This window comes from Agelaius phoeniceus, chromosome 7, assembly GCF_051311805.1.
Source record: "Agelaius phoeniceus isolate bAgePho1 chromosome 7, bAgePho1.hap1, whole genome shotgun sequence".
Taxonomy (NCBI): Eukaryota; Metazoa; Chordata; class Aves; order Passeriformes; family Icteridae; genus Agelaius; species Agelaius phoeniceus.
Window position 1 is genome coordinate 41,300,584 of NC_135271.1, and position 19,985 is coordinate 41,320,568.

The window sequence follows — 19,985 nt, forward strand, 5'->3', positions numbered from 1 at the left end:
CATTGAACCCAAGGTGCCTATAAGATCATGGATTTAGAAGGTTTTATGGGACTCCTGATTTGCATGTGGATATGTGTATCAGCCCCACAGTCCCAAGCTTTTGGCATGCTGCTCACAGGCCATTTTGAATGGATGCTTCTATCAAGCCTGGCTTCAGAAGGGTTCTACACATCATTAAATGGTTATACATCACACCCCTACTCGTTTTATGTTGCTACAATCCAGTGTCAGGGATTTTCTCCTTGAGAAAACCAAGACCATACTTTAGTTGCTTGCTTAGCCCCTGATTTAATCCTGCTCTTTGTTAGGGCTGGTCAGCACTGCCCAGAGCTGCCAGTTAGCAAGGAGGATTAACCTTATTCCAAGGAAATGAGACCCTTTCCTAGGCCTCAGGAAGGAATGCTTTCTCTCTGGGGACATTTGGGGGTCACCTCAAGCTCTCACTGACTTCACTGTCCCACAGGTCAAGGGGGGGATGTGCAGACGAAGACACAGCAGCCACCCCTGGCAGGAGAGATGCACCCCCAGGAAACCTCCCTTGGCCCCCTCCCATTCCCAAGGCCTGAAGCAATTAGGATAGAATCTCAAATTACAGAGCAGGAGATCAGAAAGCAGGCTAAGGGGATCAGGGTAATCCTGCTCCCTTTCACCCACTGACACCCACAGCCCCAGGACTAAGCCCTGGCAGATTAGGGTCCAGTGCCAGCATGATCCTCTTTGGGGAAACTTCCTTAGCAGGAGTCAAACCTCCTGAAAGCAGTGGGACAGAAAGCAGCTGAAAAGAGGGGGTGGAGGTACATGACCCCACCATCCTGTGGTATCTCTCCCTGTGCAGGCACCTTGACACTCGGAGTGCCCCTAAAATGGAGCAGTGCCAGCACCAGCTCCCTGCTGCACTCACAACCAGACCCTTTATGGAACAAGCTGCAGCAGCTGGAGCCATCCAAGGAGCTACAGGGATTGCTTTTACCTACCTATCCAGGACCCAGTAAATTCAGTTTAAAAAGCAAGGCCACTTCCCTGTTTAACATCTCACATGATCCTTATTTGGTGGGGTAAAACTCCAGCTACTGTTGACTCTTTCAAACTATTTTTATATGTCACAGCACTGAGAGCCCTGAGGTATGTTTGCAGAGTCACTCTTCTCAAATAAGGCAATCAGGCTGCTAATGAACCCACACCCATGGCCTCAGACAGCAAAAGTCTGAAGAGAGGGAGGAGACTCCCCACCAACCTGAGCCCTCCTGCCCTAGCCCTGCAGCCCAGCAACTCATTTATCTGCATCAACACTCAATTTAAACAAGCAAAGCTTAGCTTCACTGCTTTTTAAAAAGCACAAGGTTGATTATGCCATGTTAATATTTATTTCAATCTGTGCTGCCATCCAATAACCTAGGAACTGAACACAGGAGAGGAGGGTTGCTGCCTATGGAATTTCACAGGTGAGAGTGTGATGTGAATATCTGTGAATAAGGGAAAAAGGCTCGTTTTTGACTATTGCATCCTTGCTGCCTGATCAGGACCTTTAGCTCCGTACTGTAGACAAGATGCTTTCCCTCCTTCCTCACAGCTCACCTTGGACTGACCTGCACCACCCAGAACTACTTCTAGCAGAGCCACCCTCTGTGGGTTTCTATATCATCATGAGGAAAGCAGAGGAAAATGAGCAAAACTGTGTTTTATTGCCCAGGACCACTCTTCAATGGAGGGAAGCAGGTGAAAGAGCCTCTCCAGGGAACAGATTAAAAGGCAGACTCACCGTATCTCCAATTTTGAGGTCCCCACACTTCCTGAGCCCAGGATAGGACAACCCATCCTGGCAGGTGGCTGTGAAGGTCAAGCCAATGTCCTCAGGGCTGTCCCAGACTGTGAGCTCCACCTTGGACCGAATACTCTGGAAACACAAGGGGAAAGCAAACCATCAAGCTCCCAAAGACAGAAGGGTTTCTTCTGCTTTAGTCTCTTCTCCTGCTGTTTCCAGAGGGTGGGTAGGACATCTCTGCACCTATATGGAAAAAAAATCACCCCTGCACACACATTGACATTTGAGTTTGATCCAACCAGCCTAGAAGAGTTCTGATGATCACAACTAGATTCACAGGGAGCTGCCTGCCACCCCTGCAGGGTGTAATGGACACTGCAGCCAGCACTGGAAACATACGGGTGCACGAGACAAAGAAGAAAACCTTCTCGACCAGAAACAGAATATCTCTGAATTGAAGGTCAGAGCTTTCTGTGCACATCTGCACCTTCTCCTCCCCATAACCCAGCTCCTGAGCAAAGTGCAAAGCCTGATTCTCCACTGGCAGCTGTCCTACAACGTCTGTTGTGCAGGACAGAGAAGACGTGAAACTGCACTAACACCGTCCTGCTTCCTTCATTTCACCCAACTGGTCAGAAAAATGTATTCTCCCTCTTAGAAGAAAAAGCTGAACCAAAAGCACCCTTTTGTAAGAGTCAGCTGGAAACAGCACCATGGGAAAAATTAATGAAAAATCTCTTTCTTTGAAAAAACTTTTCAAAGTGAAGAGCATTTTCCATCTGTGAGGTTTTGGTGTGCTTCTACCCCTTTCTTCTGCTTCTTAACTCTCTGCCCTGCTGCATACACAGACTTTTTAAGTCACAACAAAATGAAGTTTATAAATATTAATTCAGAATGACATTGTTTTGTTTAATTCTTCCAAGGGCTGGAACTGATTTTCATACCAGTGGTGTCCAAAAACGAAAAAGTTTTTCAAAATGGAGCTTTCTGCACAAATATGCTTATTACCCAAAGCCAGCTTCCAGCTCCATCCCTCTTCCCCTTGTCCCCAGCCCTCACCAAACAGGCCAGATTAAGGAAAAGTGCTAATTCAGACCTCTTGCCAGTACATGTGATGACAAAAGCAGGGTTCACATGCCAGCAAAGAGCCAATGCTTCTAGAAATGGACAGGAAATAAATGAGTTTTGGCCGGGTGAATCTAAACAGTCCTTGAGGAAAGAAAGGAATAATTCCCATCTCTCTACTGTAAGAGTGAAGCTTTCATGGGATAACAACTGGGACCACATGGAGCATCCATTGCCTGTGGGCTGAACACTGCGTGTGCCAATTGCCAATTAACCTATGGATGCTGCTCTGCCCAATTCATCCTGTAGAAATTAGCTGCTACACTGATGTGCTCCCCTCTCTTCTTTCCCAGAGGTAGCATGGCAGAAAACAGGACACCAGGTCAGGCCTCAGTATGGCCTTGCACAGGCTCATCCTATGTTCCTACACAAATCCTCTTATCAGCCCTGTATAGTCCTGTGGAGCATGAACCATTCACTGCCTTCCTCAGAGGGTGAAGCTTTGGGAAGCACTCTTCCCAAGGGCATAACCAAAAGCTGCTTTAACTGCAGGGAGATGGGGGACAAGAAGGAAGAACTTTACAGATCATGCAAAGCACACCCCAACCACCCCAACCCCACATGGATTCTGGATGTGTAAGCTCCTCCAAAGAAGTTCTTATTGACTCCCTGCACTATAGAACATAGTACCAAGAAGAGCTTGCAGCCATCAAAAGCTGTGCCCACAGGTCCCATGCATGAATAACTCTACCTGTTATGGGGTCAGATCTCCATGCCCAACACACAGCAATATCCTTGTAAGATCATGAAGACCTGACACATAGGAATTCAGGGAGAAGTCAACACAAACATTGACACCAGCTATGCTATGAACATGCCATTTAGCGGCTTCTAATTGAGCTGCTCCCCTGATCTCCATGGAGATGGACAACATCAGGTCAGCAGTACAACTCCAGATCCCTTGCTGTCCTCCTCACTGTGCCAGGGCAGGCTGCACTAGCAGTGGCACACAGGCAGGGCTCCTTTGGGAGCATGGTGATACTCATAGGGTGTTGAAAACCAGTGTGGGCTGCACGGAGAGCAAGGCAAGAATGTGACCTTATCTGGACCTGGTCCCGGTCCCATCCTTGAGAGGCCTCTGAACATCAGATAACAAAGAAATAATCTATGGTAGGTAAAAGATCTCTGAGAGAGATCTGTTTTAGATGGGGGCTGTGTTTTGTGGGTAAATCTGTACACAAGAGAAGTGAGGTGAAATTTCTGCTGTCCCACAGGCTCTCTTGGGTATCCACGCTTCTCATCCTCCTCACACACCTTGTTTCCCTTCCCAGGGTGGACATCCCAGCTCCAGCAGTGTGGAGAGGACAGGGGAGGGAGGCTGCCAAGCTGGGTGGAGCTCACTGGGGGGAGCTGAGCTGGCCAAGTTCTTAGCCCTCCTCACTTCAGCAGCTGTGGAATTAAAATGCACTTACGTTGTAGGCTTTGACAATCAGCTCAATGATATTCTTGGAATCTTTGTGCAAAATCTCCACTGTTGTTCCAGGGATCAAAGTGGTAAAGTTCTTAAAAAAAAAAAAAAAAAGAAAAATTAAAATGTTGAGGTGCAGAGAGGAAAGCAGAGGATGAGGAGGGATTGACCCCCTGTGCCAGGGACACAGGCCACACACACTGCCCCATCACCCAGTGGTATACACGGTATATTTTGGCTCCAGTTAATGTGGAGCTTTCAAAAGTAAAGCATTGCTAATGAAGCATGTCAAATATTAAACAAAGCTCATGGCCATGGGTCAGGAACAAACATACCTGGGGCTCTGCTGCTGGGGGGGGGGCAAGACCAGCCACCTTGTACTCAGGAAATCTGGCACTGCAGGGAGGGAGGGGCAGCTGTCCCGACTTCCCTCCCAACCCTGAGCATCCCCAGGAGAGGGGGTGGAGAACGAGCTCAGCCCTCCCACTCCCCATGGGTGAACAGCAGCATCCCCACCATAGCAACAGGGCTGCTTGTTGTTCCTGCTTGAGCCTCGAGGGCCCCGGCAGAGGTTTCCAAAAGCAACCCCGCCTGAAACACCACCCCTGCACCCACAGAGCAGCAAAACCCCACAGGACAGCTCTAGACACAGGCTGGTTTTGTGCCTTGGGTCACCTTTCCTTTTGAAGGGGAGAGCAGGAATGGCAGGAGATTTCAAATTGTGTGTGGCACGTCAGGGCCCTGGACTCCGTGATGGAAAAACACAGCTGGGCAGAAAGGCTGTGCAGGATTAGGTAATGGGATTAAGTCACTGCAGAATGGGCCGAGCAGGTTTCTGCTCTCTGGCACGCTGCACGCTGGCAGCCATCCGAACATCCCGATTAACATGGAGGCTATTTTAGCTCTTCACATGCTCACTAACACACATATATCTGTTTGCTCTAAGAAGCTTTAGTGCTTTCTGCTGAAAAGACCAGCAGGGCTGAGCCTTGCCTGCCTGCACCAGGCAGCCTGTGGCCACATGCATGCACCCTCATCACTGCACACACATGTTTGCCACTGCACACACATGTTTGCCACTGCACACACATGTTTGCCACTGCACACACATGTTTGCAGCTGCCTCCACTCCCCAGGGCCTCAAGAGGCATTTCACTCTCCCCCCAGCCCAGGCAACTCAGCAATTACCTTGTAGAGCATGTAATGACTTTTTGTAACAGCGAAAATCAGGTGGATGTTGTTTTCAGCAAGTTTCTCCCCAAGAAGTGCCAGGGAAGGATAATCCTAGGGGGAAAAAGCCAGGCAGAAAGACTGGTGGGTAACACAGAAACAAAGACTAATTTCATTGCTCTTCTCTTCCCAATAGCAAAATTCATTCCAGACACATGGCGTGTTTTGTTGTGGGATGAAGTCCCTGATGTACCAGCACAATCCTAACTGAAATAGTAGAAATCTGTTAAATATTTCTACAGCACTGCTCACTAAAATGCATGACTGACAACACCACTAGCCACAGCAATACCCAAAACACTGGGTTATTTCTTTCCACTTCCTATTTTGCCATCAGCAAATGCACATGTGCTAAATGGCTGCTACCTCAAGGGATGCGAGGCAGGGAGATCTAGAACTAAAGAAAGTGGAAATGTATCAAATTTTTTCTCCCAAAGCAGAAACATCCATTGCCTATTCTTTCTGCATACTGGAACCATAAAGAGATTACAATAAACTCTTTAATTCTGCAGATTTCCCAGATGGAGAAGATGGCAGAGAGATGCTGCTCTAGCAAAAAAAAAAAAAAACGAAGCAGGGCTCAGTTTCTAGAGACCAGCTTGAGTTCAAAACTCCCGCCTGCTTCTGAAGTGCTGTCCTTGGAAAAAACCATCTCATTTACTTGAAGACTGGAGGACTGATTGAGAGCCTCTGAGATTCAAACATGGAAATGCCAAGGCAGCATCATCATGCCATCTCCTCAGCATTTACTCCACATAAGGGAGCCAGTTTGGGGACTGTGCTCCCTTACACATCCACTTGGTAGGACTGCACAGGGGGTTCCACTGTAGAGCCCAGCTTCTGACCTTAACATAGCCACCCAGATTCCCCTCCCCTCACAGGGTGACATTCAGGAACAACAATCATAATTAGTGCATGTGATCTGCTGAATAAAGCACCATTCTGCAGAAGGATGGGATAATGAAGTGGCAGGCAAGTGCTCATTCATCCCAGAAGTTTCCTCCACTGAGTTCAATTTTTAGAAAGGGCTAGTTTGCCTTTTTATTACTAAGACTTATGTTAGTGTTGTGCTCAAAGGCTATGAATAAAAGCAACATTCTGTTGTACTTGCTAGTGTAGTCACATCAAGGTAGATACACCCTTCACATGAAGAGTCCTCTGGACAGTCCTCAGACTCCACCCTCCTCAAACATATTTTAGAAAAGGGATGACATATTCTGTTTCCTGTACACTTTGCAGGAAAAATGTAATGCTCTTCAGGACACCAAGTTACTTTTCCATCCCATGCAATGAGCTTTGAAGGAACTCACTAAGTCACCAACTCATTTTTGACCATCACAGAAGCATTCACTATTGGGGAATGCCCAAAAGAAGAACAAATTCTATTTGCAAATTGCAGAAGCTGGGTTAAACCAGGCACTGCATTTGCCAAAAGCTGCTGGAGTAGGGGTTGGCTGGTCTCCAGAGAGGTCCTCCAGCCCTCGAGGTCTCTGAGGACTGGGCCCCGTGCCCCACTCACCAGCTGGCTGGACGCGCTGTACTCGTTGGCTTCATTCAGGTGGCACTGCCCATCGTGGGGCTGCACCAGCCCCCCCAGCTTCCCATCCAGGGCTATGTGGGGCACGTCATCCGTGGTGAAGACCAGCAGGTGAGAGGCCTCCTTACGCCAGCCGATCTTCTCCTGGGGGAAAGCAAACCCTGTGAGACAGCAGCCAGCCCCTGCCAAGCCCACGCTTCACCCCTCACCCTGCACATGGTCCCAGCCACGTGCCTAGCCAGCAGCAGACCCATTAGCATTAATTAGGAGAGTACCATGCTTCTGTCCACCCATCCTTGCTATGAAAACAAAATGTCAGGAGCCCATCCAGCAATTCCCAGCATCTCCTTCCAACACACTTAATTTAAAAAGGCATGAGGAGGTATGTGGACTGTCCACCAGACCTTCTCTGCCCAGATCCAAGAGTAAGAATTTCAGCTGTTTTTATAGCCAAAGGAGACCTGCCAATTTCCTCCACACACATTTAATCTGACCTTGTTTCCTCAGCTCTGTGGAGCGGCCAATGCAACAGCAAGAGCTGCAATATCCCCGCTCAGCATTTTCATTGCTGCTCACTCATAAAGGCTGTTTCTGAGCTGTGATGGACAAAGTGAGGTGCCTGCCTGAGGGGACGGGCTTTGGTGCAACCACACTCATGCCCAGGCACTCTGCCCTGATCCCCTTCTGCACACATCTCCTGGAGGCCATGGTGCCTCTGATATTTCATTGTACAACTCTACACAAGCCCCAGGCAGCTCCGTCCCCAGGAGAGCAGGGGTACAGGGGTACACACAGAGCCAGAGCAGAGCAGGGACCTCTGGCATTGGTGCTGCCACTAATCCCACACAACCACTCTGCAGAGCTGCTCTGAGAAACTTCTGCTTATTTAAAAGCATGGCAATGTCAAGACATGGTGTAATGGTCCCTACAAAAGCACTGAGACATCAAGCACAGCACATGAAGTGTCCTCTGACCCCTCCTTGGTCCCTCTGTGCAAGGACCAGACATTACCACTGTCTTTGCATGAAGAGAGATGCAAGGAAAGATTTTTTTCAAGTAAAGGGATAAGATCTAGATGACAAACATTCCCCAGGTTTCCATGTTTTCATCAGCCCAAGAAGCAGATCTGTGCCTATAACAGCACATCGAAGCACTTTGTGGCAATGGAAGTGGAAGGAAACAGAGGTGCCCAAAGGAAATTTTTGCAAACCACTGTGCTGCAGCAAAACCCCCTCAGTGGCTGCTCCTGCTGCCAGGTCACTGCCAAGCTGGGTGAGCAGGGGTCCTGCTGCTGACCACAGCAGGGAGATCCTGCCACAGCACAGACTGGAGGCAGAAAGTCCCACTGTCCAGAGCTTCCCCTTGGGCTGCCACACTGACCATCTGCCAGAAAAGACATGGCCCCACACCTTCCCTGCCCACGCACTTCCAGCATCCCCCTCCCTCCAGACCCTGGCTCAGAGTACCACCACACAAATCCTTTGGGAAAGCACAAGGGAAAAGCTGGGTCACTGATGGGAACACGGTGCAGATGGAGATACCCAACTCCTCCAGAGTTACTGCTCAGCTTATTTAGCAAAACCCAAACTCTGCCCTGTTTACAGGAAGGTGTGGCGTGGGCAGGGCAGGAGAGCAGAGCAGGCAGAAGGGTGTAGATCACATATGCCAGCGCAATTTTCGCCTCCAAATGTGAGTCATAGCCAAAGCCTGCTGATCTTTCCAATAAATATAACTTTTGCTTCAGGGACATTATTCTAGAGTAGATTCCTTTTTCCTCCCAATTACAGAAGGTTTATTTTCTTTATTGACATTTTAAAGACCCCCATGATGCATATAAGGCCATAGGAAGAAATTTTTGGCAACACACATCCCTTACCATGCACCAGCACATTACAGTCCAGCTCAGGAAGCAATGAGTATTTTTTGCTCTGGGAAGCAGGATTCATTCCTCTGAAGTTACCCCACTGGACAAAAGGCTAAAACCTCATGCCAAAATGTAACTTCTTAAGAACTCAACCCAAAAGTGATTACAGCTCTAATAATGCAAGAAGCAGTTTTCAGTCTGCTCAGCCACCAGACAGAAGCCCATCCAATTCACTTTTCTTTGAGTATCCAAAGCTGATTTCTTTTTAAATGTTTAAGGCCAAGAAACTCCCAAAGAGATTAGAAGGATTAATCTGAGTTTCATTTCCTTAGAAATGTGCTGCACACAAAGAAAAGGAGCTGCGTTCAAGCAGCAGTCACAAAGGCACCTCGGGGGTGCTGGTGCTGGTCACCTGCCTGCTAAGCCCACCTTTAAATCATGGGCTAAGAATTCCTTTGCAGACAAACTCTCCATGACTCCAACACAATTTCCCACATAAACAATATCAGAACTGCTGTGGCTGCTCAGCTCAGGAGCTCACTCCCAAAAAGCAATGAGCACCCACAGTCTCAGTGCCAATATCCAGGCACTGAAAGTATGTGATGTCTCAGAACATCAAACCAGGGTGCCTTGGATGGGCTGGCTGAGCCAGTGCTGATCCCACACCAAAAAAAGCTGCAGACCTATGAAACAAGCCCCCCAAGGAGGCTGGCATGCCAAGGAGCATCTCAGACTGCCTCTGCCAGTGGCCTCAAGGCGCTGGAAAATACAGCTCTTCAGCATGCAGTTTCCACTGAGAAACCCAGAGCAGCACTCCACTCTGCTTAAAGCAAATAACCAAGGAGAATTTCATTTATTTTTATTGGACTGGGATTGCTGAACAAAAAACCCTGCACTGATGCCTACCCTCTCATCTGGTTTTTGATCCTTATGGGATAAGAAGGATAGCAGGGGTGGGACTGGACCCAAAGCAGAGTAACATGTTTCCACCGGGCTTGGGGTGCTATGGATCCTGCCCCTACTCCCACAACCAGCTGCAGTTGCCTTCTGTACCCCAAAAAACAGCTTCTCACTCCATACAGCCAATAGTGACCGGCAAAACTGCCACAGCTGCCTCAGCACAGCTCTCCAAATACTATTGGAAAAGCAGCAAAGCCTGTATTTCCATGCCTGAAAAAATACCTACATTTATACTTTGGGCACGGAATAAAAGCCATTCAATTGCCAAGACTCAGTTGCCAGGAGACCCCCCTGCATTCATCAATTTGTCTAAAACCTCACCAGTTTTTCAGGTGCAGACTTTCTTGGAAGCAAGAAACAGATACAGGTGCAAGGCAAGTATGCCTTAGGGATCAAAAGCCAAAACCTCCTTCACTTGGTATTGCTCTGAAAGGCTCCTCAGTGTCTCCCAGATGCCTTGGCTATCTCCAACTACCAATGTCTAGCAAGCACCAAGCAAAACCATTCCAAAAAGATGCTTTATTTTCCAATCTAGCATTATCTCCTTGCTGCATCTTAGCATATAAGATCTGAAACTTATACATACCACCAAGCCATATGAGGCTTGCACTTAGAGAATGGCAAAAAACCAAAATACTGCAAATGGAAAATGTAATTACGGAAGGCTGATTAATATTCCTGGCATACTATTTTAGCATCAGAATAAAGGCTTATTGTCTCTGGCTCTTTCATTGCCTCGAGAATAACATTTACCATATCTTCGTCTTTCAGAAAGGAGCCAAACCCTGGGCCTGGTCCTTAGTCTCTGTTAGCTGTACAAACTTTCCCCATTCCTTGGGTTGAAGACCAGGCCAAAACATTACTTGAGTGCTACAGAGCCCTTAGGCAGCTCATGCAGAAGAAATGCTTGCTATGCATTCCAGTGTAAAAACATCTAGTCAACACAGGAGGTATTGTTTCTGACACCTCAGAAGGGGAGGAGAAGGCCTTGTTTAGACACCATGGCTTGGAGACTGTGAGGCTCTGCTGTGCTGTGACCCCCTCTCCCCTTGATGCTGAGCACAAAGTGCTTCATGAGCAACACACTGCATGTCCCCAAGGCAGGGGACTCTCTAAGGTGATAACTACCCTGGAAAAAGCTGGAGCAAGCCAGTGAGATGCAATGGGGTGCACAGCAGTGACAAGGAAACCCACCTCAGAATTCACCAAGATGCCCCTATGCTGCTCTCCTTGCATGGGAGGGGGAATAGGTCCTGAGTTAACAGAATTACTGTCTGTTTCTGGGGTTTTTATCCCCATGATACTCCATTAGTCACTGCAGGATGACAAACTCCATGCCAAGAATATCCTTGTCAGCAAGCTGCACTTCTCTGCCACCCCAAGTGTCTGCAGCCCTCACCCATCTCAGTGGCGTTGAGTCTCACCACAGCCCACAGCCACTGACCAGTCTGGGCCTTTGCTTGGGGACCACAAGGGAAATTAAGCAATAAGTTCCCATTTTGACTATGGGACCAAACATCCTAATGTCAATCAGCTGCCTTGAAATTTTGCCTTTTTTAACTCTGGACAGACAGAATCTTTGCTGCTCATGGCTGTGATGAGAGGCAGCTGCTCTGCCCAGAGCAAGGCACTGCCAATGCAGCATGAGTCATGGCACAGCCAGTTCTCCTGCCTTCACACCAGACCCATGGACTTCCTTTCCCACACCCAAGCTCCAGTAATTAATTAACTGCTGTGGCTGCAGAAATTTGCTGTCATGACCTGCCACATCATGCCAACAGTCACGCAGGTACACATGCTCACCTTTGCTCACCCTTCCTTAAGGGTGCTCATTCCTGAATTAAGTTGGTACCAGCATCTAAATTCATCTTCTAAATTTAGAAGGGACGAGGCTGTGCATTCAAGAAGGACAGTTGAAGATTTTAGTCCTTAACAACAATCTGAGACTGCCACAAATTCAGAGGAAATATCTTGCAGGTCTCCTGCCTTCCACCAGCACTTCAGAAATGAGCCCTTGTGATACACAGTGAAGTACTGCTGCACCATAGGGAAATATTTGCCTGTTTTTGCAGTAACATCGTGGAAGGGATTGCAAAAACCCACATGGTGAATGGCACAACTGAGTCACCATCCTGAGCCATCCCTGCTCTAACCATGGGAGCCACCTCTCCAAAACTGAGAAGCACTTTATATCCAGACAGTTATTGGGAGCAGCACTGTAGCTGTGCCAACAACAATATCTGTGGGAAGATGCCCCAATGGGGCAGGTTCAGTCCTGCCAACACCATGAAGCACAGCAAAGGCAATCCAGGCAAGGAAAGATTTGGCTGCCCACATGCCTGCAATCCATCACTCCCACAGACTGTTCCTAGCTCCCAGCTCACATAATTCAGACCCAGAAGAAAACATGCCCAACCAGAAGGACTAAGCAAGGCTGAAGAAAACACAAAGAAAATTGCAGCAATAGGTGAAAAAGCAAATAGAACCATTCCTGATGAGCAGGGAAGCTCAGCCTCATGTCAGAATTTTCATTCATGACAAAGGAATATGGAGCAACCCAACTACTTGTTCCAGAAAGATCTCCAAGCAAGCATCTCCAAAAACCCTAAGGACAGGGCTAACATGGCACCAAGCTAATGAACTCTGCTCCAGTTCTGCTGACAAAGAGGGAGAGAAGGCTGTCAGCACCCAGAGGTGAGATCATCCCCACACACACAAAGAGGGAAGGTATGAGCAGGAGGAACCAGCTCCAACCCCCAACATGGGTCTAGTGCTGCAAGACGTGTTCGATGCACCCTTGCTAAACACATTGAGCTGATGTGCAGCACTGCTGCACACAAACGTATGTGACTCTGGAAGGATTCTGTCCCAGGTGCTCAGCACCAAAGGTCTAACTGCATAATGAAATCTCAACCCTAAATTTGTGTTTGCAAAAGCTCCATTTTTATCCCTTTAAACTAGAGAAAGAATGAACCTTTTTTCCTTTGCCTGCTTATCTATGGAAGCACATAATGACAAAAGCCTCTATTTTTAATAGCGTTTTTCAGTTTCTCCAAGAAAAATTTAGAAGTTACTTCCATGAAATGGCAAACAAGCTTTGCCTTGGTTCAAGAACAGAGCAGAAGAAATCTCCAGAAATGAGAGCAGCTCACCTTGCACACAGCAGCCTGCAAAATGGCATCGAAGCCGCCCTCTGGAGCATCTCGGTTGCGGGAAACTTTCTGTTTCCGGACCTCCTCGTTGAAACGGTCGACTTTATCCGTCAGGGACAGCAGGTGGCGGAAGCCAAAGGATGGGACACAGCTGGGGAACAGCTTGTAACTGCGGGAAGAATAGAGGACTGGTCAGCTGGGAGGAACCACACCCGCAGCCAAGAACTGCAGAAGCTCCCAGCTCTACCAGGTTGGTCTCTAAGGTTTTGTTCAGAGGGTTGGAATACTTTCGCAGTGCTTTTTATTTTGGACACTTCAGCTTCTGGCTACTTATCTACAAAATCCTAGAGTAGAGCCTGTATTTTTTTTCCTCTCAAGGGATTTCAGAAGCTGAAGCTTCCAGAGATCCCACCAGGACTGAACATCTCTTTCCACGTACCATGTGAGTGGAGACTGAGCACCAGCCCACCCTGGGCCATGCAGCTCTGCACTTTCAGCACTCAAAATGGTTTTCACTGGGAACCTGCAGCCAAGGATTCTACCCAGTGATAGGGAGGCTGCATTTTGGCAGATCCACCCTCCCCAGCAGCCCAGGAGGGCCATGGGAGCCGTGTCCCACACCTGCAGAGCCTGTGGGCTGGTGTCAAAGGGCAGGAGTATCACTGCCAAGAACCAGCTTTCCCCTCTTCTGCAGTACAGATTTTCACTGTGTCATCCAGTTTTCTTGCCAGTATGAACCACCCTACACTTACTGCACACCACCAGGCACCTGGCAATTGCCCAGTATGAGATGGAGTAATAACCAACACCAGCTCAGGCCTCCTCCCACTCTCCCTGCAAGCTGGTGAGCAAACACAATCTGTGCTTCCCACTGGAGCAGAAAGGTGGGAAGGGCACCCTAAGGCAGAGAAATATCTTGGCAGGCTACCAGGAAACCTTTTTTTTTCCCATACAAAACCATGAGAAGGCAGTTTTGGTGCTCACCTGGAGAGCTCAGCAGAGCAGCTCCTGCAGCATGGGAAATCAGTGAGTGTGTGCAGGAGAGAGGGATGGGAAGGGTTAAGAAGAAATGTGTTTAAAAAGGAGTTGGCCTGGCACTAATTCACTCTTATCTTTAAACATATAACCCAGAGTACAATTAAAAGCTTCTGCTGATACATGACCCACTATGGGTAAGTTGCAAGAGGCTTTTTACACAAAGGAGTATTTTAAATTTACCATCACTGAGAACTCAAATTCCTCACAAGGGACCCCAAAGCAGGGATTTCCATACACACACACACACACCTAACTGTGGGCCAGGTCTCATTGCCCTGGGTTTGGCTGGCAATTAGAGCCATCCCTTTTGATCCATGATCCACGTCCAGACTTGCACTGTGCTCATGCCCAGGGCAAGGCAAGGAGTCTGCCATATCTGAAACCTCTCACTGCAGGGTCTCAGCAAGCTGCCCTTAGCCCACCAGGATGCTGAGTCAGGAGCAGGGGTGATGAGGGAGACAAGGGAAACAGGGCTGCACCCCACCCAGACCTGCAAGTCAGTCACCACCACAAGGAAGAGGAGGGGGGAGCCTGGACCACTGCAGCTTGAGTTTACTTGCAGCTTTTCTTAGATGCTGAATGGTTTGTTTTGATAGGGATAGCTGCAAACAAAACCACGCCTGACAACCCACCTTGCTCACCAGGGACACGTGGCAGCAGCCAGAGCCCCCACACAGAGCAGGCTGGGGAAGGAGATTCCATCAGAGAGCAGGAGCCAGCACTCCTGGTTTGGATGAAGAGGAGACACATGGCACCTGGAAGGGAGCACCTACCAGATGAGCTGCCATGGGCAATCCTTCCTAAATGTTTTCCTAAGACCAGGCTGGATTAAAGTAACCGACAGTAAGAAAAGCAACCACGTGGGTAAAGCCAAAGGAACACAGATAGCCTGATCATGGTGGGAAAAGCTGAGGTGACAGCTCTGGATGTTCTTGATTAAAGGTCATTGGAAGTTTCAGGTACACTTTTGCTGCTGAGTTGTCCAGTTCCATCCTCTCTTCCTTCTGCACCCATCTCCTCCTGCATGTTTCACTCTGTTTCACTTGGCAAAAGCCATGTCACACCAATTAAATCACACACCAGTCAAACAAAGTTTCCAAGATTTCTCCAGCTGGAGCCTGTCCCCAGCCTGAGGGCAGGTGTCAGAGACTGAGGAGGACAGAGATGACAGAGGATCCCTCGGAGGCTATGCCAAATTTCTGGGAGAAGCACTACGAAGAGTGTGGTTTGTATGAAGACTGTGGTTTGTAATGCCATCGTGGCAGAGACACCTTCCTGGCTCAGTGTGGTCACTTTTGCCTCATGATTAAAGCAAGAGTTTTCAGTGTTAAAATCCATTTGGCTTTCCACTCTGGACAGAACTGGTGAAAAGCGAATACAGAGAATTTTTGTCTGGTCAACAAGCAATGTGCAGTGAGCTGCCAATGCTTGGTCAGAGCCAAAAGCTGGCCTAGAAACTCACAGCTGATGCAAGCTGTCTTTATCTGCCTCTCAGAGCATGCACAGAGCTTGGCATCCGTGCATGAGGTGATCTTACAATGTAAGTATCCACAAATGGCTCAAATGAAAGGGTTCTCCTCGCTGCCCTTAGGTGGCTAGGAAGCACTCACTGATGGATGAGGTGAAGATGGGAATACAAAGGTGTCAGTGGTGACACTCTCCCAGGAGGGCACTTGCTGCTGTATCCATCCTTCAGTGCCAACACCCAAACCCATGTGAGCCTGGACACCCTTCCCTACACCCAATTTCGCTCTGGCATAATCCTCAATTCAATGGACTTGATCCCAGCTCTGGTGGTTAAAAGGCAAACAAAAAGACACTTGCAAAGACACAAGCAAAAAAAAAAGGAAATAAAGGGATGAAGGCTCTCATATCACCACAAAGTAAACCACATCATTTGTGTCTTTTGTAACTACCAGTTTGCTTTCCTTCCACAGCAATAAAGATGAAAAAACCCTCCTGCAGCCGTAAAAACACTCTACAAAAACTCATTAATCAGCACTATAGGCCATAGCAAATCTCAGTTCCTCCAAACAACTTTTGTTGAGAAGAAGTTACATTGCCTTGGTCTCCTTATCTGTAAAATGCAGACAAAAAGCTTAATTGATTTACTCAACGCCAAACTATGACTCAGAGCTAGGATCAGAAATCAGGAATTTCTGGCTCTGGCTCCTTTTCCTTAAAGGCTGTAAAAAAGCCTGCAATGTCTGCATCCTTTTCAGGTACTTAAAAATAGCTTCAGGCTCCCTGGTACAACAGTTTCCCATGTCCAGATGCAGAGATCTCCCCACAGCCACAGCAAATTTAGAAGCTGTCCTATTTTGAATTGCTCAAGTATCACAGTGACAGCCAGGCTCATCATCATCATTCCCAAAAGCCAGGGCTGCAGCGTGGTTCATTATTTTCAGCAAAAAGGCACATGAAGAGTGCGAACACAGACCTTGCCCCTCCAGGTGCACCCAGCACTTACCCAATGCAGGGATTGTTTTGGTATCTTGGCGCCGTGTAGGAGAAAGGAGAAATGTTTTTGTCCACAAAGGAGCCAAAGCCCAGACGGAAGTTGCTGGTGAGCTTCCTCATCTCCTCAGCCAGCTTGGTGCCCAGGTTGCGGATGTTGTCCAGGTCGTCGTTCATGGACAGGGACAGGTCCATCAGGTAGTAGAGGTCCACGGGGTAATCCTCCACCTGCCGCACCTGCACTCGGAACGAGGTCCGGTCACCTGCACGCGCACAAACGGTGGCCACGGTGAGCAGCAAACTCCCAGCACACAGAAAAATCCAGAATGCACTTTTATTTTTCCCCCTGCAGAGCAGAGAGATGGCTTTTCAAAAGAAGAGGGTGAGGGCGGTAAGCTTTTCCAAATACATCCCTTAGGACTAACAGGAAAACAGGTATTGACTTTGGGTCCTCTTAAGCTATGTAGGATATTGGCTGGCAAGAAAAAGACATGGAGTGCTTGTCTCTATTTTAGCTCTTTGGAGGTATCAGAGAGGGTCTTTCCATCTCATCTGAGAGAACATCTAAGGGAGGGACACATGAAAAACACTGTTGCCCAGTGTGCAGTCCAGGGATGTTTCCTTAGAAAACAGGAAAGAAAAGCAGAGTGAACCTTAAATGGATATTTCATGGACTACTGCAACAGGGACCCTGCCCACACTTACTTGAGGATATTCTCATAGAAAACCAGAGCAGTCCAAGAAGTCCTGCACAAAAGACAGTAGGAGGTGGAGCAGAAAAAGAGGATCAGAAAAAAATAGCCAGTATGAAGTGAATGCAAGATATCCTCTGAGCTGTGCAGGGAAGTCAAGGTGAAGCAGACACAGAAGAAACACCTTTGAAAAGGAGCTTCCCCCAAAAATGGAGCTGGAGAAATCAGGTCAAAAGGGAAGTGAAAAAGAAAGTTGTTAGGGTCACCCATGGAAGCGCTGAGGCAGAGGTGAAACTTCCTGAAGCGATGAGCACAAGGAAAGGAGCTGACAGGGCTGAGTCACAGGTTGTGCAGATGTGAGGAGAAGCAGAGGAAAGCCTGCCCCTGACCTTCTCCTCTGCCACACTGGTTTTCAGAGATACCCTCTGGAAGGGGTGCCAGGGAAGGCCACCACAGGCAACACCTACACCTCAGAAAAGCTGAGGTGGCTCCAAAGTGAGCTCAGCTTCACACCAGATGGACCTCGGTGAAGCCAGACAGCAGGTGGCAAAAGTTTGCCTTTCACTTTGCTGAGGGAGGGGTCTAAATAAAACCACAAACCCCAACCTCACAAGCCAGGCTTTGGAGATCCCATGCTCCAGCTTCCAAATTCACCCCTTTTCCAGTTTACTGGGGTCTCAGCCCCAGGGAATTGGATCCTTTCAAAACCAAGCTCCCAGTTCTGACCTCTCCCAGCCCTTTGAGGGCAAGGCTGAACTTGGGGCAGTGGCAGGTTCTGCAAAACACTTGTGGCTTCCCCTCTTCTTCCCCAGAAATGGAACTCACATTTTTTAGTATTGTGAAAACATTTCCCTAACTGCTTTATTGTTCTCCTCCTTGTGCACAGCAGCACAGCTGCTCCCACTTACTTCCAGTCCAACAGCAGCAACAGCATCCCAAAACTGCCATGCTGGCAATGCACAGCACAAGAGGCTCTGCAGCCTTGGTGCCAGACCCTGCCTGGCACCTGGGGTCAGGCTGCACCAAGCCAGAGCTCCTCAAACAACAACACCCTCCTTCTCCTTCAGCATTTCCCTGCAATCTGCTGCAGCCCCACCTGGGAAAGGCAGGGCTGCAGGAGGCACCATGTGCAAACACACACATGTAGATAATGCCCAGCTGTAGGAAGCAAGAAGCTCATGCCTTAAATATTCCTCCTTCCTCCTTACCCTCCCCAGCTTTCTTGTCCAGCAGGAGCAGGACAGGGCACAGGGCTGGGATGTGGAGTGCAGCAGGTGCTCCAGGTGGGCCTCACATTATACCTGGCTTGCATTTTGTGGGGGAACAAAGAAGAACACAACTCATGTAGCACAAAAACTGTTAGCACTGATTGCAGCGTAAAAGACTGTGATTGTAAGCTTGACTTTAATTCAGTGTGGCAAAAATGTGTTTAAATCTGGGAAAATTCTTTCCCATGCCCATATTTTTAATTTCTACATATTCTTCCCACTCAAAAAGGGGATGTGTCCTCTGTATTTTGCAATGTTTTCATTTCCAAAAACACTGCTCTTCCTGCCAGAAAGGGTATTTGGGATGCTGTGATCAAACGTGCTTCTCTTAATAGTTACGAATTTATTAGTCCCTGAGAAGCACCAAAACCAACAGGATCCTGTGGCTGATTCTTCTTTCACTCTTAACTGCACAAACCAATTATGTCAGAGAAAATATCACTAATGTATGTAAGTGCAAAAGAATTTATTATTCTCTATGGACAGTATTACTTCTAGGGATAATCCAGCCCCCTCCTTCCTCACATACTGTTGCCACCATCCTCTCCTTAGGGCTTTTACTGAAAAGTTGTAAACTCTGAGCTTAATTCAGAAATTTTTCTTGGATACCATCATGCAGAAGCAGCGCAGAAATTGGAAAAAATTATTTTAGTCAATTTAAGGACATAAACTCAACAATCATGCTTATCCAGCTTATTCCTGCTTGGTGAGGCTTATAGCTTGATGAGCAACACAGCTGCATCTATTAATTTTTTAAGTCTGTTTACACTATTGCTATTTCTTTTAACTAGGACACGCTGCTTTATAGCTGGGCTCCAGATTAAAAAGCAATATTATAAAAACTAAATGCTCAATCTAAAAGCTACTCTGTAAGAACATCAATTTAAGGCCTTTGGAGTTTAGCTGAGGACACAGATTTGGGGATGTGACTTCTGCCACAGGATGATGAGATCAAACTGCCTGGGAGGGAACAGCAAACAATTGACAATCCACTCCCTTCTGCTTCTGCTTAGTGGTCTAAGAATAAAAGATCACCATTGCCACAGACCGCCACCGCGTGAATTTGTCTTTGAAACAGGACACCCCTCGTGCCCAAAATTAAATCAACGTCGTCTCCTTTTTGTCTTGGGTTCACAGGGTGAAACCTGTTCTCCCAAACTCAAGGATCAATGGATAATTTAAACTGTGCCTGCTAATGCAAGGGTTTAGGAAGTCATCAGCTTGAAGGTGAAGTGTTGCCCAACGTCAAAAAGAGAAGAAAAATGGGAGATACTATCACAAACATCGAGGTTTGTCCCTCCTCCTGCAATGATTGTGATGCTCTGCAAGAGGAGCACAGGGAGAGGAGTTCACTGTCTCAGAGTGGGAATTGCTGTGGGGGTCCTCAGGATGATTCCTGCAGCTCAGCCCAGACCTGGAGGGTTTCTCCATCACAAAGAACTGAGGATGGCCGTGAGTGTGGTCCCCACAAGGGTGGGCAGAAGCAGCACAC

General features: G+C 47.9%; 1 protein-coding gene across 2 annotated transcripts in view; it reads right to left on the minus strand.

The window, feature by feature from the left end:
• Window positions 1-19,985, minus strand: part of ITGB5 (integrin subunit beta 5) — a 57,927-nt gene that overhangs the window by 25,136 nt on the left and 12,806 nt on the right. For both annotated transcript variants that reach the window (XM_054636229.2, XM_077181670.1), the window contains exons 4-9: window positions 16,547-16,796; window positions 13,039-13,207; window positions 7,045-7,206; window positions 5,484-5,579; window positions 4,300-4,389; window positions 1,760-1,894 (exon numbers count right to left, since the gene is read on the minus strand). In XM_054636229.2, coding sequence (XP_054492204.1) covers window positions 1,760-1,894; window positions 4,300-4,389; window positions 5,484-5,579; window positions 7,045-7,206; window positions 13,039-13,207; window positions 16,547-16,796 — 902 coding nt within the window. The remainder of the gene's footprint in view (window positions 1-1,759; window positions 1,895-4,299; window positions 4,390-5,483; window positions 5,580-7,044; window positions 7,207-13,038; window positions 13,208-16,546; window positions 16,797-19,985) is intronic.